This window comes from Dreissena polymorpha, chromosome 12 (genome assembly GCF_020536995.1).
Source record: "Dreissena polymorpha isolate Duluth1 chromosome 12, UMN_Dpol_1.0, whole genome shotgun sequence".
NCBI lineage: Eukaryota > Metazoa > Mollusca > Bivalvia > Myida > Dreissenidae > Dreissena > Dreissena polymorpha.
Window position 1 is genome coordinate 15,186,761 of NC_068366.1, and position 20,262 is coordinate 15,207,022.

Genomic DNA, 20,262 nt, shown 5'->3' on the forward strand with positions numbered 1-20,262 from the left:
CACATAAAGCGGCCTCTGGCCCGGAAAGACCTCATTAACTTCGAAATACTTACATCCCTCTATCTCCGTGACATTGACTGCACGTGGGTATGTGAAGCTCTCATATGCATTCACGCCTGTTGTTGTTGTTCAGATTTTATTTACAGGTCCCACGCCTCTTCACGGAGTCATTTTAGCTGGACCTGCCCCTGTGATCTTTCAGGGGAAAAAGATTAATTTTGCGCCAAAGTAGGTCAAATTTACCCCGGCTGCCCGGGTATTCGCCAAAGATATAATTTAGATCCAAATAGACCAGCGCACGGTGGCTAATGAGACCTTATTGTGCACTGGTAGTAGACAATTTCAAGACAAATTCATGTCTGAACGCAGCTCTGCCAAGGGACTGCAGCACACCCCTCTGCCTTTATGGCCACTCTTGCTGTCACCGGCCGTCGTCTTCATCCCCGAGACAGTTTCCCTAGTGCGTTGAGCGTACTGAGTACCGCTGTCCCGGGGTCCCTCAATAAGGCCATCACCTCGATGTTATAGTGACGTACTCCGTGCATAGTCAGAGCAGCCTAGGTCCGCCCCGTATTTCCTCCGCACTGCATGGTGATCTTGCTGTCCCACTGTTCCCGACCCTCTACAGACGGGACCTCCGGCAGGTCCGGGTCAGCGAACTCCCGACGATAAACATCGGTTGACAAGACCGCTGCATCTTGGGAAGACAGCAACCCTAGCCATGTGGAAGTCGTCCGGCTCGAGGGTGGCAGACTCAGCTGGAATAGCAGAGCCACCCGAAGAAGTTCCCTCTAAGAAGATCCTCTGCGGGTGACTCTCGCCTCGGTCGCGACGCTCCAGCTTCTGACCGAGGCATTCACGCCTTTACAGTACCTCTTAATTTAATGCTTAATATTAATACGGTATAAAATTAGACTAAAGTAATTTTTCTTCAAACTTATTTCAAACATATTGGAGTTTAGGTCGCAATTCCTAGCATAAACCTCTGTTAATTTTAAATAAATCAATCATAAGTACTAATATAAACAATAGAACCTACTGTATGACGATACACCGCAAAATACATCGATTTTTAATCGACCCTGTTCGGTGAAGTTACATGTATATACAGAATGTATAGTATCTGTAATACTATACGCTCTGAAGCACACACGTCGGTGTAATTTATTGACCTATTTATACACCGACAATATTTACAGTTTTAAATACATACTGCAATGGTTCTAATACATCGGACATTTTGATGATTACAGTACATGCGAATGATAGATCTTTATATGTAGGTCAACTAGATAATAATGTACACGAGAGACGAGTGAGTGACACGACAGTTGAATATTTGGAATAATCCGCCAAAAATGCACGTAAGTTCTTTGAGTGAGTACTGTACTGACTCGTGATAACTAGAATAGATGATGATTTTGCAACATGCAATTACTAATTCACGTGCTGTTAATATTGCGCAATCTCGGGTATTTACGGTTGTACCTGTAGCTGTAAACCGTGGGTGGTTACTATTATACAGTAGTATAGTAGTAGTAAAACACGTTCGAAGTAATACACATTAGATTCGCTGATTGAGAAAAAAGGTGTTTCTAGTATTGTGTTACTGTTGAAAGAAGTCAGTACAATAGATTATGTATTGTGGCTATTGATTCTACCTTGTTGTTATTGATTATCTCGGTAGTTTCGTTTTGACCGTGTATAACTAAAAGCTTTGCGGCTTAATAATTAATTGATGGTAACTAACGATACGGTAACTTTTGCAAGCTATTTTCTGTTTGTTATTTGAAATAATTAGAGAAGAAACATCAAAGGAATAACTTTTCCGCATCTGGCGTTTATTCCGATCTTATGCAGTAGGAATAACAGAGCGTAAGCGTACATGGAGTAACACAGGTAAATATACCCGGTGAACTAACTAACAAATCATAATAGTTGACCTACATTTTATAATGTTGCGTGCTTTTCAGTGTTTATATTTAACATTATATTCGGATCTTTATTTAAATAACTTATTCGTTTCTTGTTAAAAGCGGTAATAATTTCATTCTAATGAATTTCCAAAACTGCAGTATGTTGACTGTGTCATGATGATGATAATGATGCCGTGATAATAATACCGGTAACAATAATAAAAATAATAACTAGAAATGGCGCGGCAGAGGCCGACGTGTATCCCCACGCCGCATTGGTGTAGAAATGAAGAAATTATAGTAAAGGCAATTTTGGGTGGGTTGGTCTATGTGGGCGGGGCCCAGGGTTGGTTATGGGGCCATGCATAGTTGAGATTTAATGTCATAAGAGAAGTTCAGTATCAATTTGAAGTGAATCCGTGTAGAAATGAAAAAATTATAGTAAATGGAAGCCTATGTGGGCGGGCGCCCCAGGGTTGGGATTGGGGCCATGCATAGTGAGATTGACCCTAATGTCATAACGTTCAGTATCAATTTGAAGTGAATCCGTGTAGAAATGAAAAAATTATAGTAAAGGAAATTTTTGGTTGTGGCCTATGTGGGCGGGGCGCCCCAGGGTTGGGAATGGGGCCATGCATAGTTGAGATTGACTGTATTGTCATAAGAGAAGTTCAATATCAATTTGAAGTGAATCGGTGTAGAAATGAAGGTAAAGGCCTACCCATTCCATGCATAGTTGAGATTGACCCCCAGTATCATCCATTATAGTCTTTTAGTCAGGTTTGACCCAGGGGCGCCCCACGGTCGGTAATGGGTCCATGCATAGTTGAGATTGACCGTATTGTCATAAGAAAAGTTCAGTATCAATTTGAAGTGAATCGGTGTAGAAATGAAGAAATTATAGTAAAAGACAATTTTTTTTTTTTTGGGGGGGGTGGCCTATTTTTGGCGGGGCTGCCCCAGGGTTGGTAAAGGGGCCATAGTTGAGATTGACCGCATTGTCATTAGAGATGTTCAGTATCAATTTGAAGTAAATCGGTGAAGAAATGAAGAAATTATAGTCAAAGGCAATTTTGGGCGGGCGTGGCCTATGTGGGCGGGGCGCCCCAGGGTTGGTAATGGCGCCATGCATTGTTGAGATTGACTGTATTGTCATAAAATAGGTTTAGTATCAATTTGAAGTGAATCAGTGTAGAAATGAAGATATTATAGTAAAAGGCAATTTTGGGTGGGCTTGGCCTATGTGGGCGGGGCGCCCCAGGGTTGGTAATGGGGCCATGCATAGTTGAGATTAACTGTATTGTCATAAGAGAGGTTCAGTATCAATTTGAAGTGAATCGGTGTAGAAATGAAGAAATTATAGTAAAAGGCAATTTTGGGTGGGCTTTGCCTATGTGGGCGGGGCGCCCCAGGGTTGGTCATGGGGCCATGCATAGCTGAGATTGACCGTATTGTCATAAGAGAGGTTCAGTATCAATTTGAAGTGAATCAGTGTAGAAATGAAAAAATTATAGTAAAAGGCAATTTTGGGTTGGCGTGGCCTATGTGGCCGGGGCGCCCCAGGGTTGGTAATGGGGCCATGCATAGTTGAGATTGACCTTATTGTCATAAGAGAGGCTCAGTATCAATTTGAAGTAAATCGGTGCAGAAATGAAGAAGTTAATGTAAAATAACATAAAAAAATGAGTGAAAATCTCTGACCCGGCCCCACCCGACCCCAATAACTTTTGACCCAGGGGTCAGATAAAAATTCCGTCACTGTCACCGTCGCACATATGCTCATAGCTACCATGTATGTAAGTTTCAAGGTTCTAGCGCTAAAAGTGTAGGAGGAGCAGGTGGCCAGGACGGACAGACAGACGCACATCAATACAATATCCCCACTTTTTCTCCGAAAAACGTGGGGATAATAAATAATAATAATAAAATAAAAATATTAATAATGATAAATACTTTTTTAGATACATGTATTTTTAACAGTTAAGCAAAACATGGTAGTTTAACAATATTAACCATCTTACATGTATTAACAATATGACCATATATAACAATCAAAAGCATCATGGATACAACCCAAACAAACACTGACACAAAACTCATATTTAATTAGTAATTCCAGTAAATGCCTGCAAATACGTTTTATAATAGTTGATATAAAATTAAATAAGTGTTTTATAATGACATTTCATATGTTATGGTATTAAAGGATATTGTCAAACTTTGCCTTTCCAGCCTTGCCACTGTTAGGCCACATGTACCAGGTAATTGAAACTACTGAAATAGACTGGGCACTGAAATGAAGAAGTTACAATTTTAATCTAGTAAGAAAGGCTTTTAATTTAATTTGATTTTATAAGGGACTACAAATGGGTAAAAAACCTTAGCAGTAAAGGATCAATTGACCTGATTTGAGTGTATAGATAAGTATGTCTGTCTGGTTATAAGGAAAGGCAAGGGTCAAAGATTGGGCATATCTGTCTGAGAGTTTAAACATGGGACCTTTCTCATTACTTTCATTTACAAAGTCCTTGAATGCTTGATTCATATACTAGGAAGGCGGTGTGCTTAATTGGGATGAGTAAGTTTTATTTTGCAGTCCTGATTACCCTATTTTAAGTAAATGCACTCATTATCTATTGTTCTAAATCTTTATAAGACACAGAGCTCACAACCTATGGTTAAATTTGCAATTATTGGAAGATAATGTTTACCTTAAAATGGCTACCAGAGCTTTATTATCCCCGCCAAAATTTCAGAGGGGATATAGTAATTGGTCCCGTCAGTCTGTCCGTCCATCCTTCCGTTCTAAATTTTGTCCAGAGCATAACTCCAAATCTATTCAATGGATTTACTTTAAACTTAGAATGTAAACAGATGGCAACTAGGAGAAGTGCAGTAACCAAGAACCATAACTCTACCTTAGTTTTTGAATTATCTCCCTTTATATAATTTCAAAGTCAATTTTTGTCCGTAGCATAACTCTAAATCTACTGAAGGGATTTACTTTAAACTTGAAATATCAACAAATGGCAAGAAGGAGAAGTGCTGTGACTAAGAACCATAACTCTATCTACCTTAGTTTGTTAATTATCACCCTTTATTTAATTTCAAAGTAAATTTTTATCTGGAGCATAACCCTAAATCTATTCAATGGATTTACTTTAAACTTGAAATATCAACAGATGGCAACTAGGAAAAGTGCAGTGACCAAGAACCATAACTCTATCTACCCGGTACCTTCATTTTTGAGTTATATCCCTTTATATAATTTCAAAGTAAATTTTTGTCCGGAGCATAACTCTAAATCTACTGAAGGGATTTACTTGAAACTTGAAATATAAACAGATGGCAAATAGGAGAAGTGCAGAGATCAAGAACAATAACTCTATCTACCTTAGTTTTTGAATTATCGCCCTTTATTTAATTTCAAAGTATATTTTTGTCCGGAGAATAACTGGAAATCTACTGAACTGATTTACTTGAAACTAGAAATATAAACAGATGGCAACTAGTAGACGTGCAGTGAACATGAACCATAAGGCTATCGGCTGTATTTTTTTAATTATCTCCCTTTACATATTATTCTACTTTCTTAAACAAATGTTCTCATACAAGCAAACACATTTCGGTGGGAATGGCCATGTTAACATGGCTCTTGTGTTAAATTTTGTAAATGGCATCTCTTTTTTTAATTTATTGCAGTACTCATATATATACATTTTTACAAAATAGTTAGGTGAAGGTTCCCCAAAAGAAAATGTTTCTGGTTTGTTAAACAAGCTTATTTTGGATTACTGTATTCAGCCTAGTTGTGTTAAGAAAAATGCTACATAAAGTAACATAAGGGTTTTGGGGGGTAGAGGATTTTGTCATTTAATATTGGTAAAAAATAGCATATAAAAAAGGGACGTTACTTTCACAATTTGGTGCAACTGATAAGGGATATGAATTTCTTTGAGGTAAGTTTTATTTTGGGGAAAAACTTCATGAATTTAAAGAAATGTTTTTAGGAGATGCCTAGCCTATATTTGGTTACAGCTATAGAATGAAAACATCCCAAACTTGCAAGATCAAATATAAACAAAGAACTACTCCAGTTGCAAGACTGAAAATTATGAAGTCATGTTGATTGTATTCAATCAAGACCCAATCATGGAGAAATTGAAAAAAATCTCCAAGGACCATCATAAAATAGATCCAGGTTTTGCCACAAAAAGTGTAATCCGCTCCTTAGCTATTTTTACAGGATTAATTTCAATTAATTCAAAAACACAAACATAACAAATACTCAAAAACAATTACTGACAAAACTCATGTTCACTGTTGTATAAAATATTTTAATGCAGCTAAAAACATGATTCCTACTAGTGATGATTGGCATATGCTTTAAGTTAATATATGCAAATAATTGACAGATATTTTGAATTAAAAAAGAACATAGTGATATTGAAATGTCATGTGCCAAGTGATATTGAAATGTCATGTGCCATTGTGGAGATATAGAAGTTAAGCATTATTTATTATGAAAATTCAGGTTACATGATTGCAGTAGCTTTTGTTCAGAGCTGTAAACTAAATCAATACATGCATCTACATGTAATGAACATGTAATAAGAACTCAGATAATTCTTGGAAATTTCTGTTTTCATCATAGCGTTTATGCTTTGCACTACATGTAAGGGTTGCATTGAAATTTTAACTTCAAGTACATATTTTTTTTTACTTATTTTTACTTTCATGTAAATGTTTTTTACTAGTGCAAGGGAAAATTAGATAAAGGAACTCTCCATACAAAATATCTTTTAAACTCTTTTTTCAAAGAATACCAGTAATTATCTTTGAAATTTTGTACATCAATTTTTTATTTTCTCTGTAATCTTTGTTTTTTAGCTCACCTTAGCACAATGCAGTCTCTGCAGTGAGACCTTGTCAGTATTTTTTTTCACCATTTAGGGAATTGAGAAGGGTCCCTTTGGTATTGGAAAATTTGCAGGCATTTGGACTAAAATTAGGAAGTTAGTGTTTGTTGATTTGCTAAAAAATGCTTCAAAATTGAGAAAAAAGTGTTTTAAGTATAATATTTACATGTACTACGGTGGAACTTATATAGCTTGATATAAAATGAACAAAATGCTGAGATCTAAAAAAAAGACCAGACCCAATTTTGAACCAAAACAACACTGCTTGTCATCCATGATATTTAAATTTAAATGTCTGTCTTTTGTTGTTCCAATCAAATTTGGATGTCTTCCATAGTGGTCCATATTGGGTTAAAAAACACACTAGGTCTCTAGAAAAGAAATTTGAAGAAGAATCTTGTAAACGCTCCAATTTAGTTTAAACCTATTTTTTTTATAGCTCAATTGCATTTTAAGTACTGAATTATAACTTATTTGAAACACTCTTGAGTCATTGTGTCCTGGGACTAGAACCAGTACTTGATGTCTATGGAGGAGATCTTAAGAATGCTCCCCAAGCGGGGATCGAACACATGCACTCCCGGCTGCTAGGGGGACACCTTAATCGACTATGCCACAGCGACCTAAAATACTCCCATTTATTGTCCATTCTTAAAAAAAAGGGATAAATGGGTTCAAAAAGTGGGTCTCTTGGTTACATAAATGTGTTTCAACTGTAGGAGTTAAAAGGTCAGGTTAAGTGCAATCTGGTATATCCTCATGTAAAATTATGGCAGCCAGATATCAAACCCTTTACGTAGATGAGCATCCAATGGCCTTAATGGCAAACATTTTCAGCTTTTTAGTAAACAGGTTAGAACAACAACAAATTAATCTCACATATTATTAAGTTTACTTTAAGCCTATTTATTTAAGCTTGATTGCATCAAAAGACTAAGGCTTATTGAAATGCTCTCAAGTCCACATCCTTGGTAGAACCAGTACTTCATATTTTTGAGGGAGATCTATAAAATGCTCCCCGGATGAGGATCCAACCCGTCACCTACAAACTGCAACGCTTCCACAAAGCCATGGTGATCACATATACATGTGCATTATACCTTTTTCTATCGGTGATAAACGTTTAATGCCTTCAAGCATTCCAAAAAAATTAACCCTTTGCATGCTGGGAATTTTGTCATCTGCGAAAATGTTGTCTGCTGAATTTATAAAATTAGGATTTTCTTCGATTTTTTTCAAAGAATACTATCAGAATAGCAAACAGTTTGGATCCTGATGAGACGCCACGTTCTGTGGCCTCTCATCTGGATCCAAACTGTTTGCAAAGGCCTTTAAAATTCAGTTCCAGCACTTAAAGAGTTAAAATTGAAACATAGATAATTGATAAAAAGACCTTGGTTAAGCTAGAAATAGTATAGAAATTAACAATATGGAAAGATAAGTGTCAAAATTAAGGATTTGTTTCCTAAGCACTTAATACACTCTCAGTGTGCTGCAAAATGTTGTAATTTAAGATGTGTCCTGTTCAATTATGTTTTCACTGGTTTTAACTGTATGTTTTCGTATTAAAATAAGCCTGGAATTTTTCATTTATAGAGCAATTACATGAACCTGGATTATAAGGAATATTGCGAGGTGAATATTTGGACAAAAAGTGAACATCTTAACTAAAAAAGAAATTTCCAACATTTTTTCAGATTTGTATTGATGGTTTTAACTACATTTGTAACTTAAATAACTGCTATTTTTACTTATGACATGTTTACAAATTTCATTCAGTTTACATGCATGTAAATAATTTTGTTATTCAGTTTTAATAAATGTGGTATGTGGTATAAACTGATTGTTTATTGTACATGATCAAATGGTATTTGTTTAAAAAAGTATAAATCCATGATGATAATCTGCAGTCAAACATTAGTTACTGTTATTGGATGTCTCTAGTTGACCATGCTTAAGTCAATGTACTTGTTTAGACCTATAATATTTCATTTATAATTTTTTTAGCAATTGCCTCATGTGTACTTCAGTCTTTAATTTAGTTTAAACCTATTTATTTTAGCTCGATTGCATCAAAGGCCTAAGGCTTATATAAACGCTCTCGAGTCCGTTTCCTGGGCCTAGAACCCGTACTTGGTGTCTTTGGGGGAGATCTAAAGAAGGCTTCCATGGTGGGGATCGAATCTGTGACCTCCCAGTCGCTAGGCTGACACCATATGCATGACACCATGGCGACTTCCGTCTTTCTGTCATCATCTAATCTTATCTTTGCCTTTGGTCCTATTTGGGATATGGGCCATGGACCACCAGGTTCCTTCAGGTGTTTCGGTTTTGATGAGTCTCTCAAGCTGCCCCCACTTCTTTCCAAACTGCTTAGCATCTGCATCTAGGTCTCGGCGCCAGGTTTTGTTTGGCAGCCCTTTCTTCCTATTCCATCTAGGATTCCAGTTGACAGATTACCTTGTTGTACTGGATACAGGCATGCAAAGGATGTGGCCTATCTATCTCCAACGTCTCTGGAGGATGTCTTCCTCAACAGGCTGCTGCTTTATTCTTCTCCATAATTTTTTGTTGGGGATTTTGTCTGGCCAGCGGATCTTGAGGATCTTCCAAAGGCAGTTGTTGATGAAGACCTAGATTTTCTTTATGGGGGTGATGGTGGTTCTTTATGTCTCTGCTCTATAGCAGAGTATTGGCTTCTTGATGGTCTTAAAGAGTTATCCTCCCATCATTTTTTGCTTTTGTTTATTATACCCTCCTTCGAAGAAGAGGGGGTATATTATTTTGCACATGTCTGTAGGTCCGTCGGTCCGTCAGTCGGTCTGTCCACCAGGTGGTTTCCGGATGATAACTCAAGAAGGCTTAGGCCTAGGATCATAAAACTTCATAGGTACATTGATCATGACTGGCAGATGACCCCATTTGATTTTCAGGTCACTAGGTCAAAGGTCAAGGTCACAGTGACTCGAAACAGTAAAATGGTTTCCGGATGATAACTCAAGAATACTACCGCCTAGGATCATGATTACATTAATCATGACTGGCAGATGACCCCTATTGATTTTCAGGTCACTAGGTCAAAGGTCAAGGTCACAGTGACTCGAAACAGTAAAATGGTTTCCGGATGTTAACTCAAGAATGCTTACGCCTAGGATCATGAAACTTCATAGGAACATTGATCATGACTGGCAGATGACCCCTTTTGATTTTCAGGTCACTAGGTCAAAGGTCAAGGTCACAGTGACTCGAAACAGTAAAATGGTTTCCGGAATAACTCAAGAATGCTTAAGCCTAGGATCATGAAACTTCATAGGTACATTGATTATGACTGGCAGATGACCCCTATTAATTTTCAGGTCACTAGGTCAAAGGTCAAGCTCATAGTGACTCGAAACAGTTAAATGGTTTCCTGATGATAAGTCAAGAATAATTAGGCCTAGGATCATGAAACTTCATAGATACATTGATCATGACTGGCAGATGACCCCTATTCATTTTCAGGTCACTAGGTCAAAGGTCAAGGTCACAGTGACTAAAAACGTATTCACACAATGGCTGCCAGTACAACTGAGAGCCCATATGGGGGCATGCATGTTTTACAAACAGCCCTTGTTTGTTGTCATAACCGTCAGTCTATCCAGCTTCTTGTGGGGAGCATAACTCAGGGAGTATTGCAGCAATTCAAATAGAACTTCATATAATAATAGAAAGCTTTATGGGGAAGAGCAGAGTATAACTCTCTTCAGGATTTGCCTTTATTTTCATATTCATGAGCCAAGTGTTGAAAGTATTTAAATGAAACTTTGGACATTTATAGAGGACATACAGAGTAGTGCTCAGTACAGCATCCAAAACTCTGGTATCAATATTGTTTGTGTTATTGCATTTAGTTTATTGTTAGTGTGTTTCTTGTTTTGAATATAACTCTGCATGTATGAAAAGTTTTCAAATTAACCTTCAAACTTCATATATCAATAGCTTACCTTATGAAGAAATGATGAGAACTAGGACCATAACAATCTCATCAGTATTTACAGAGTTATTTCCCCTTGTTATTTGTTCATGTACCATCATTCTTCATAATAACTGAAGGGAGTAAAGTACACCTTCATATATTGATACAGGACATCAATATTAAGTGCAGGGTACAAGAACCAATACTTTTTCTATAGTATATTTAGAGTTATTGCCCTTTGCTTATTGCTTTTTGTGCACAATTTAGCTACATCCTGTAATTAATTTGTATAAAGTATACCTTAAAAGGCATTGAATGGATTCTAAGGAAACTTGATATATTGATAAAGGACTTCAATAGGAGTAAAAGAACCATGACTCTTTCTTAAATATTTTCAGAGTGATTGTCCTTTGTTTATTTTTCTTGTGCACTCTTACATTCTATTACAATTGAAGGTATTAAGGTTAATAATCATATATTTACATAGCACATTGTTGGTAAGTGCAGAGTGCAGGAACCATAAATCTCTCCTCAGTTTCTTTGAAGTTAATGGCATTTTACTTGCATGACCAATTACATTGTGTTTTTTATTGTGATTCTATAGAAAAAAATGTTCAAATATACATGTATTACTAAATAGATTCAAATCAACTGAACATTATAGAACAATTTCAATGCAGAGTACAACAAATAGAATTCTTTCTTTGATATTTATTGAGTTATTTCCCATTGCGTACATTAAACAGTAATTTTCTCGTTCAAAATACAATAAGTATTAAATTGATTACAATAGAAATTCAAGTATCTTAAGAGGACACTGATATTTTATTTTGTCAATCAATAAATACAACTTTTCCTTAACTTTGTTTGCCAAGATCACCCTAGTGGATCAAAAAAATACTTTGTTGCAACTTAAAGTGACAGCACTAATTGTTATATATAAAAATAACCGTGTACAAAATGAAGTTAAAAAATATCTTCATGTATTTTCAGGGCTGGTCTCTGATTGCCTCAGCCAGTGTTGTGCAACAGCAACTCGCAAAGGCTTATCAACATTGATGGCCCATATTCCCTTTGCTGAGACTGAAATCATTGTTTTATCATAACGCCCCTTCCAGTTGGTATCATCGGAAAAAATGAACGAGTCTACAATGGATCTATCAACCACAGCTTTGCCATCAAAGATTAACAGTTTAACACAGTCAGCAGTTAATGGAAATGATCACCATTCATTGTCATCGATGATTGATTTCTCAACCTCCTGTGGTTCATCCATGATGGACACTCTGCCCCAGTCAACAGTCAAAGAACATTTGTTGAACCCTATTCATTATTCTGCCATGAATCATGGAAGGCCACAAGAGCATGTTGATTTAGTCAATCAGATGCCCAGGAACAGTGCAGAAGACTTTCATGACTCTAGTTGGAGACCATCTTCTGTGAACAGAATGTCCAGTAACAGTTCTTCGTCATCCGATTTGGAATATCTGCTTTTAAAAAGTGAACCGGATAGTTCGGAATACCTGTTAAGTTTTCAAGGACCTAAAAGCGACAAACATGGCCTGTCATCACCTTTAAATGCCTTCAAAGATGAGCTTTTTGCCTCAGAAACAGAACCGGATAGTTCATCCTCTATTGCTACGGATACAGATTTGACCTTGACGTCTTCGGCAACAGATTGGAAAGGGAATGCATTGAAATATCCACCGTGTGCGGTGTGCACTGGTAAGTCATCCGGGATGCACTATGGCTGCTTCACGTGTGAAGCCTGCAAGAACTTCTTTCGTCGATATTTACTACGAAATAGTGGCTTTCTCTGTAAGAAGAATAACAACTGCCCTATATTGAATCGAAGTAGAGGCAATTGTTCGGGTTGTCGCTTGCAGAAATGTCTGGAAGTTGGTATGGCAAAAGAAAAATCAAAGATTGGACGTTATACCCATGTGCAAAGAACAGAGACTATTCGTAAGATGAACAGGCTGGAGGGTAAAGATGATAGCTTGGAAATGGGTGAGCCTACGCCGAATGAAAATATTAAAATGGAACATTTTTGTGAAGAGCCAGCTGTGAAACATGAAAGTCTTTTAACAGAAGATGAAATAGAACTGATTAAAACGCTGGTTGAATCTATGGATGCTATTCAGCATTTTGGAGAGCGTGGTTCAACGCCAGAAGGACGTGAGGCAATCATAAGTGAACATTACGATAGGTATCAGGCAAAAGTAAAACTTTTCGGACCGCTGAGAGCAATTCCCAAAGATGAGTATTTCACGTTGTTAAAAATGCATAATATCGATCTTGACGGCCGCTGGAACTTGTTTAAGCAGGAGGCCAACAATTGTTCGCATATAGTGACACGGTATTGTCAGTTCGCGTATAAGATACCAGGATTTTCTGAGCTTTCCATGAAGGACCAAGAAAACCTCCTGAAGATTGGACATTGTGACTTTTTCACCATATTGCTACACGAGGGCTATGACAAAAAACGTGGCATTTTTCTGGAAATGAATGGCGTTCCAGCGCACATTGAGGAAGCTGCAGACAAGATTTTCTCACGTGAAATTGTCGAACTTCAGTGCGAGATCTCAACAAGGTGGCAAGGTTTAGTGCTCCAAAAAGAAGAAAAAGCCTTGTTGATCGCAATGGCACTTCTTTGCTCCGACCGAATTGATTTGGAACATCCCGACCAAGTGGCAACCTACAATGATAGATTGATGGAGCTCCTCCTGAAAGTCATGGGGACTGTGCATGGGAAAGACACGCAAAAGCGATTCACCAAATTCATTGATATTTTAACATTTTCTCGGGAAGCGTCTCATGCGTATTTCCGCGAGTACCAGCAGATGAGTAACAATGAAATGGTCACGTCTGCTGCACCTAAATTCCCTTCATTGTGTCCGGAAACATTCTGATTTTTTCATTCATTTTTGTTGATATTAGTAAGCTGTGATTGTGGAAAAAGGGGTATTAATGCATGTGGGTAAAGTGTCATACCAGATTAGCCAGCGTAGTCTGCAAGATATTAATACAAGCTCTTGCATGTTTATTGCTTAAGACACATGAATTTCAAATTTAATTCTATTATCTTAGTGCCTTATTTATAGATGTTTATATAAAAAAAACTACATAGGGTTGTGGAAATCCAATGTCTTATTTAACGGATGCTTTTAATTTTTAGTGTTTTCTTCTTAGACAATTTCACTTTTAAGATGCCGAAAAAATGATGTAAACTTTATTATTATAATAGTATATGATTATGCATTTTAATTACTAGTGTTTGACTCATAATTTGTCTAAATAAAATATAATTGTATTCAGAGTGCATGGAATAAAACCTGTATCATTTTAGCTTGTGAAATTATCTGGGGAACAATTAGATTTTTACAATTATAATAGTATAATTGTCTGGTGAGAAGATGAGACTTTTCCTATTACCATATCTATTCACCTCAATTGTGTTCAAAGCTTTTATGAAAACCAAAAACATACTATTGTATCAAATGTATTGTTTGTGTTTATGAAAATATTCAAGTAAAATTAATGTGCCTTTTGATTTTTACACAAAGAGGGGTCTATTAAGCTACAAACTTATACATCCTTACATGAATATAATGTTATTACGTACCTTTATACATGTATGTTGTGAAATCTTGTTGAAACAGTTAATTTCATCATTTATCACACAATTTTAAATAAATTGCAAAAAATTGCTATTCATCACGTGAATGCATATTCCATAGAAGGTTCTTATCATCTTATGTATTCATTATATATTTCGTGATGGTTACAAACCTTTTTACCATACTATGATAGACTTTTTTATGCTATTAATCATGCATTCAATTACCTGACAACCAAAAAAGCAGTTTAATTGAAAATGGATTATAATAAAATGCCTTTTTAAGACGGCTTAAAGATGAGGATGTTGAATTATTGTGATAATTATAGGTTTGTAATTGTGAAAACAGGGTTAGAGAGTATTTATATATATACATGTATGTCATGTAATGTTTATGCAATTTTTAGGCACAAAGTCTAATTTTGGAAAAATACTTGTGTAAATATAATAGAAAAATATTTAAAGAACTCATGTGTGTTCTGAAATTGAAATTTTTTAATTTCACAAGCCCTTATTTTTGGCATCCTGCCGGAGTCCTGTGTCCAAACATTGGTTATGTAGTATCAGTGGCTGGGTCACAACTAGTTATATTTTTAGTATGGAACATATATATTGGTCATATCACATCATATATATATTCAATAGTTTTAAACAATTTTTAATTATAGACAATTTTAAAATGATAAGCCAAAATTCTGTTGAATAAAGCTGTCATTAAAAAGCTAGAAACAGTATTCTCTAACTTGTAAAATATAGCTTCCATTATAATTGAAGTCATGTTATGAAAACATATATTTTTAGAAAAATATATTTATTTTGTGCAATCTTTTAAATTTAACATTCTTTACAGCACAGCTGTAGAAACATTATTTGAACGCAATAATACTTGTATGATTGAGCTTTAAACTAGTGTATATCTTTTATATAAATGTAGATAAATTATCGCTCAACATTTAACCCAACCCAATTATTTTTTGAAGTTTATTAAAAAAGTGTTCTATATTAAGTTTCATAATAATGGATGCTGTTTATATGTTTTTATTAAAACCATCTGATCAGTCTTGTTTAGAAAATGTCAATGTGAGAAACTGAAGAATGTTTAATGGGAGGCGGAAAACTACAACGGTCGAGGCATGGTATGGTATTGCGCAAGGGGGGGTTAGAGGGTTAGGGTTTGGGTTAGTGTTAGGGGTCGGGTTAGGGTTTGGGTTAGCCTAAACCCAACCCTAACCCTAACCCGACCCCTAATCCTAACCCTTACCCTAACCCTTTTTTGGGGTTATCACCCCTGACCATGCCTCGCCCATTGTAGTTTTCCGCCTCCCATGTTTAATAGATAAAAGGTTTACCTCAAAGTATAACTGTTGATGCTAATGTTATGGGTTAACGGTTTATAAAGCTGTTAATAGAAATACCCATGTATCATGGATGTTAATGGATGTTATTCATATTTAACAATCTTAAGGTTCATATTATGAAACTTACATCAGGAAAGACAGGATGCTGGGTTAAAAATCAAGTGTTTTCTTTCAATGAGTACAGGATGTAAGTGATTTATTATGTGTATGTAAGAAAGGCTGTTACAGCTAATTGAATGCTTATGTTGTTTGTTTTCTACTTTTTTGCATATATTAGAGATACATTAATTTAAATGTGGAATGTAGAGTACTGGTATTTTAGGGAATGTTCACAGATTGTCAACATTTACAATTTTTAACTTTTTGTTACAGATTCAAAAAATAAGAAGAAGTCTATACATCAGTGAGAAAAATTCCACTAATTTTATTTATGATTTATCATGATTTGAAATTGATGAAATTATAAGCAAAATAAACCCAACATTTGCAATGATTCTGTTAAATTTAGTTACAGCAAAATGAATCACTTCTATAAAGTATACCATATTTGAACACAGCCAATAGTACGGTTGGCTGATTTTTTGGGGCAATAGGCTTTTATTCCAATGGAGGGGAAGAAACTTTTGTCTTTCTCCTTGCCTAAATTTATTTTTGTCTTTATAATAGAGCTCTACAGGTCTGTTATTAAAACCAAGCAATTATATTTTTGGTTTAAAGGAAAGTTCTTCTACGGGAAAATCCTGTTAAGGTGAAAAGAGTTGTCTCTGATTAGCCTGTGCATACTTCATAGGCTTATCTGGGACGATGCTTAAGGCACATGTGTAAAGCCCAGATTTCACAGATCCCTGCTCAAATTATTAGACTTCTGCTCATAAAACTGCCTCTGTACGCGTGTTTGAAGTGACATTTGGGCGTAGTAACTATCATTAGTGATTATTTCTTTTCATTTCACAATATCCATTATTCTGCTCAGAACTTTGTATCTTTCATTCCTATTTCATGTGATTTTATATGTTAAGTTTTATAATATATATATTTGGAAATCAATTGTTGTGTGAATTCTTTAATTAATAATATATTATTGTATACATATAATGAAAATCATAACTTATTTTTTGTTGTTGTTAGAATTTACGATAATTGTTATTACAAGTATGAAAATATATATGTTATGCTGTTGCTCAATTACTTAATAGATACAAATGTCTTAATGTTGATATAGGTTATTATTAATATTATTGTAATTATTAGTATATATTATTATTATTATTATCTCGGCTGTTTTCAGAGAAAACCCGAGGTATTGTCATAGCCAGCTTGTTGTGTCTGTTGTCATGTCGTCAGCGTCGTGCTAAAATCTTAACATTTTGTCAAGGTTTTGAACATTGGCTCTAAAATCAAAGTGCTTCCACCTACAACTTTGAAACTACATATGTAGATGCTTGATGAGTTCTACACGCCACACCCATTATTGGGTCACTAGGTCGAAGGTCAAGGTCACTGTGACCTCTATTAAAAATAAAATCTGACAAGCTTTTATTTATTCCAAACTGCACCTGCAGCCGAGTGTTGGCACCCGTTATGCGGTGCTCTTGTTATTATTCATGTTATTATTATGTTGTTGACAAGTTTTGTTTTGTTTTCAAATACAGGTTTGTGCCTTTGTAGATAAGGGGCCATTTTTGTCAGGCACCTGAGGTGTCACAAGTTCTGATTGGATCTTTATGACATTCATTCCATATTTGAACAGCGTGCATGAAATCTGCAAAATGAGGCAAATCAAAATGTGCACACAACTTTTATCTTGATTTTAACTATATACTACATGTTCTTAACTCCCATTATTAGGTCATTAAATATTGTAACTATTATTTTCAGTGTTTCATACAATTCAAATTCCATGTGACATATATATTGTTTACATATGCTTTATAATTTCTTACTATACATTAAATTAAATTATTCATTTTAGCTCAACTATTCCCTGAATAGTCTAAGCTATTTTACTCATCCAATTTCGTCATTGAGAATGCTGTGTTTAATATTAACCTGCAAAATAACCTCACTGTTTTTATAACATTTATCAAAATGTAACCTTACACATGTGTTTTGGGTCATTGTATGAGATCACTTACTATGTTTCATAACCCTGACTATACTGCATATATTTTTCTCATCAACTGTTTTTTGTGGTCAGTAAATCTGGTGACTGATAGACAATGTGCATTTCACTATCAAAGCGTAAGAATGTTCGAGCGCTTTCCTGTGACAGTTCATGTTTAATTAAATGGTGGACAATACACACCTTACATTTATAGATAAATGAAATTTTTGTTTATCATTCAACAATTTCATCAAAATATCACCTTTCAATTATATTTATATTTTTATGTGTATATTGTGTGGAATGAAAATGTTAATGTACCTTTAATTTATGTTGTCTTCATAATAAAATTTTGTCAATTGCCTCTGGTAATTCGTAACAATAACCTTTGTTTTGTTCACTTTGTATTTTATTTGTGTCCTTTTTCCTTTCAATTACCTCAAGGAAAATGAACGTTGTTTTACATTTTACTTTGAATAAAGGCGGCGAGCCATGATGTAAAAGAGCAAAGCATGATAGTTGGACGGTCTACAAAACGATACACGCTATTCTGGCGTGATACAAGCGGTACACGCTATTCAGGTGAAAAAACTAAGAGATGCACGATATTCGTGAAATACACACAGCAATTCACGATACTCGGACTATCTACAAAGCAATGCGAGCTATAACAAGATGCGTTTGTGAAACACAATGTCCCCCATTATGACGTTTGACCTTGAAAGATGACCTTGACCTTGTGAAGGATGACCTTGACCTTGACCATTCACCACTCAAAATGTGCAGCTCCATGAGATATACATGCATGCCAAATATCAAGTTGCTATCTTCAATTTTGCAAAAGTATTCATAAAATAAGCGATTTGGGCCACATATATTTGACCGCTGACCTTGAAAGATGACCTTGACCTTTCACCGCTCAAAATGTGCAGCTCCATGAGATGCACATGCATGCCAAATATCAAGTTGCTATCTTCAATATTGCAAAAGTATTTATAAAATAAGCGATTTGGGCCACATATATTTGACCTCTGACCTTGAAGGATGACCTTGACCTTGACCTTTCACCACTCAAAATGTGCAGCTCCATGAGATACACATGCATGCCAAATATCAAGTTGCTATCTTTAATATTGAAAAAGTATTCATAAAATGAGCGATTTTGGCCACATATATTTTACCTCTGACCTTGAAGGATGACCTCGACCTTGACCTTTCACCACTCAAAATGTGCAGATTCATGAGATACACATGCATGCCAAATATGAAGTTGCTATCTTCAATATAGCAAAAGTTATTGCAAAATGTTAAAGTTGGCGCAGACAGACCAACAGGGCAAAAACAATATGTCCCCCACTACTATAGTGGGGGACATAAAAAGGCAACACAAAGTGATACCCGCTATCCATGCGGACCACAAGTTGATGCATGATTTTCGAGTCAGACACAAAGTAATACAAGTTATTCAGACGAAAGACAAAGTGATACTAGTACACAGTTTCAGGCAAAACAAAAAACGAGCCTTGCTGTTTTGCAACAAGACACGAAACGCGACATAGTAATCCGGCGAAATGGAAAATAAGACACGATATTTTGGTGCGAGATTTCTTGTTGTGGGATAGTATGACATTGTCTAGTGGGAACATCGTGACTGTCTCCCTGTTTCGCACAGTTCTCATGTATTGTCATATCCCTAACCTATTTATGCCTACCATCTAGAAAAAATGCCTTGGCAAACAGCGTAGACCCAGATGAGACGCCGCATGATGCGGCGTCTCATCAGGGTTTGCGCTGTTTGCTTAAAGGAATTTCTGTTAGACATATTCTAAACATAGAAATAGATATACTAGACATCCCTAATTTTGGAATAAATTGATCTAATTAAGAAGAATGGGATAGTCCACTAGGAATACATGGGTTAAGAGACGCGCTATATCATGTGGCACAGACTGGAATCCGTAAGCAAATCTCGACGCCACCACGGCATATGAAGTATAACATTTTTGATATCAAAAACTCTCAGCTATGTGTGTAGATGTTTGCGATACGATACCAATCTCTTTGCACAAAGGCTACTTTCATTCCATTCGCCTCGTACGTGATAATGGAAATGAGCCCATAACAGCCAGTGGCTTTATAGTCAAATTCTTGCACGATTGATAAGGCATGTAAAAGTGGACGAAACGCTGATATTCTATTCATTTGTTAGCTTCACAATAACACATTTACATAACATCAACCTGAATCAATAAACAATTGTAAATCGAAAATTATATAACTCTAAAGGTCTCAGATATCTTATGCTCAAAAGTCTCGAGTCTCTTGACCGTATAAGTGCCTCGTGCGTATATAGTTCAATTGATTTCTACAGCAATGGTCAAACTCCTCGCA

At 35.9% G+C, this 20,262-nt stretch overlaps 1 protein-coding gene across 2 annotated transcripts; it reads left to right on the top strand.

Moving 5' to 3' along the window:
- Positions 1-1,223: 1,223 nt before the first annotated feature.
- LOC127852185 (nuclear receptor subfamily 1 group D member 2-like) lies at positions 1,224-18,256 on the top strand. 2 transcript variants are annotated; one of them, XM_052386060.1, is made up of 2 exons: positions 1,224-1,364; positions 11,784-18,256. In XM_052386060.1, the coding sequence occupies exon 2, from the start codon at positions 11,927-11,929 to the stop codon at positions 13,700-13,702; it is 1,776 nt and encodes a 591-aa protein (XP_052242020.1). In that variant the 5' UTR covers positions 1,224-1,364; positions 11,784-11,926; the 3' UTR covers positions 13,703-18,256. The 2 variants fall into 2 exon arrangements, with proteins under 2 accessions (XP_052242020.1, XP_052242021.1); XM_052386061.1 differs by lacking the exon at positions 1,224-1,364 and adding an exon at positions 1,504-1,899.
- The last annotated feature ends 2,006 nt before the right edge of the window (positions 18,257-20,262 follow it).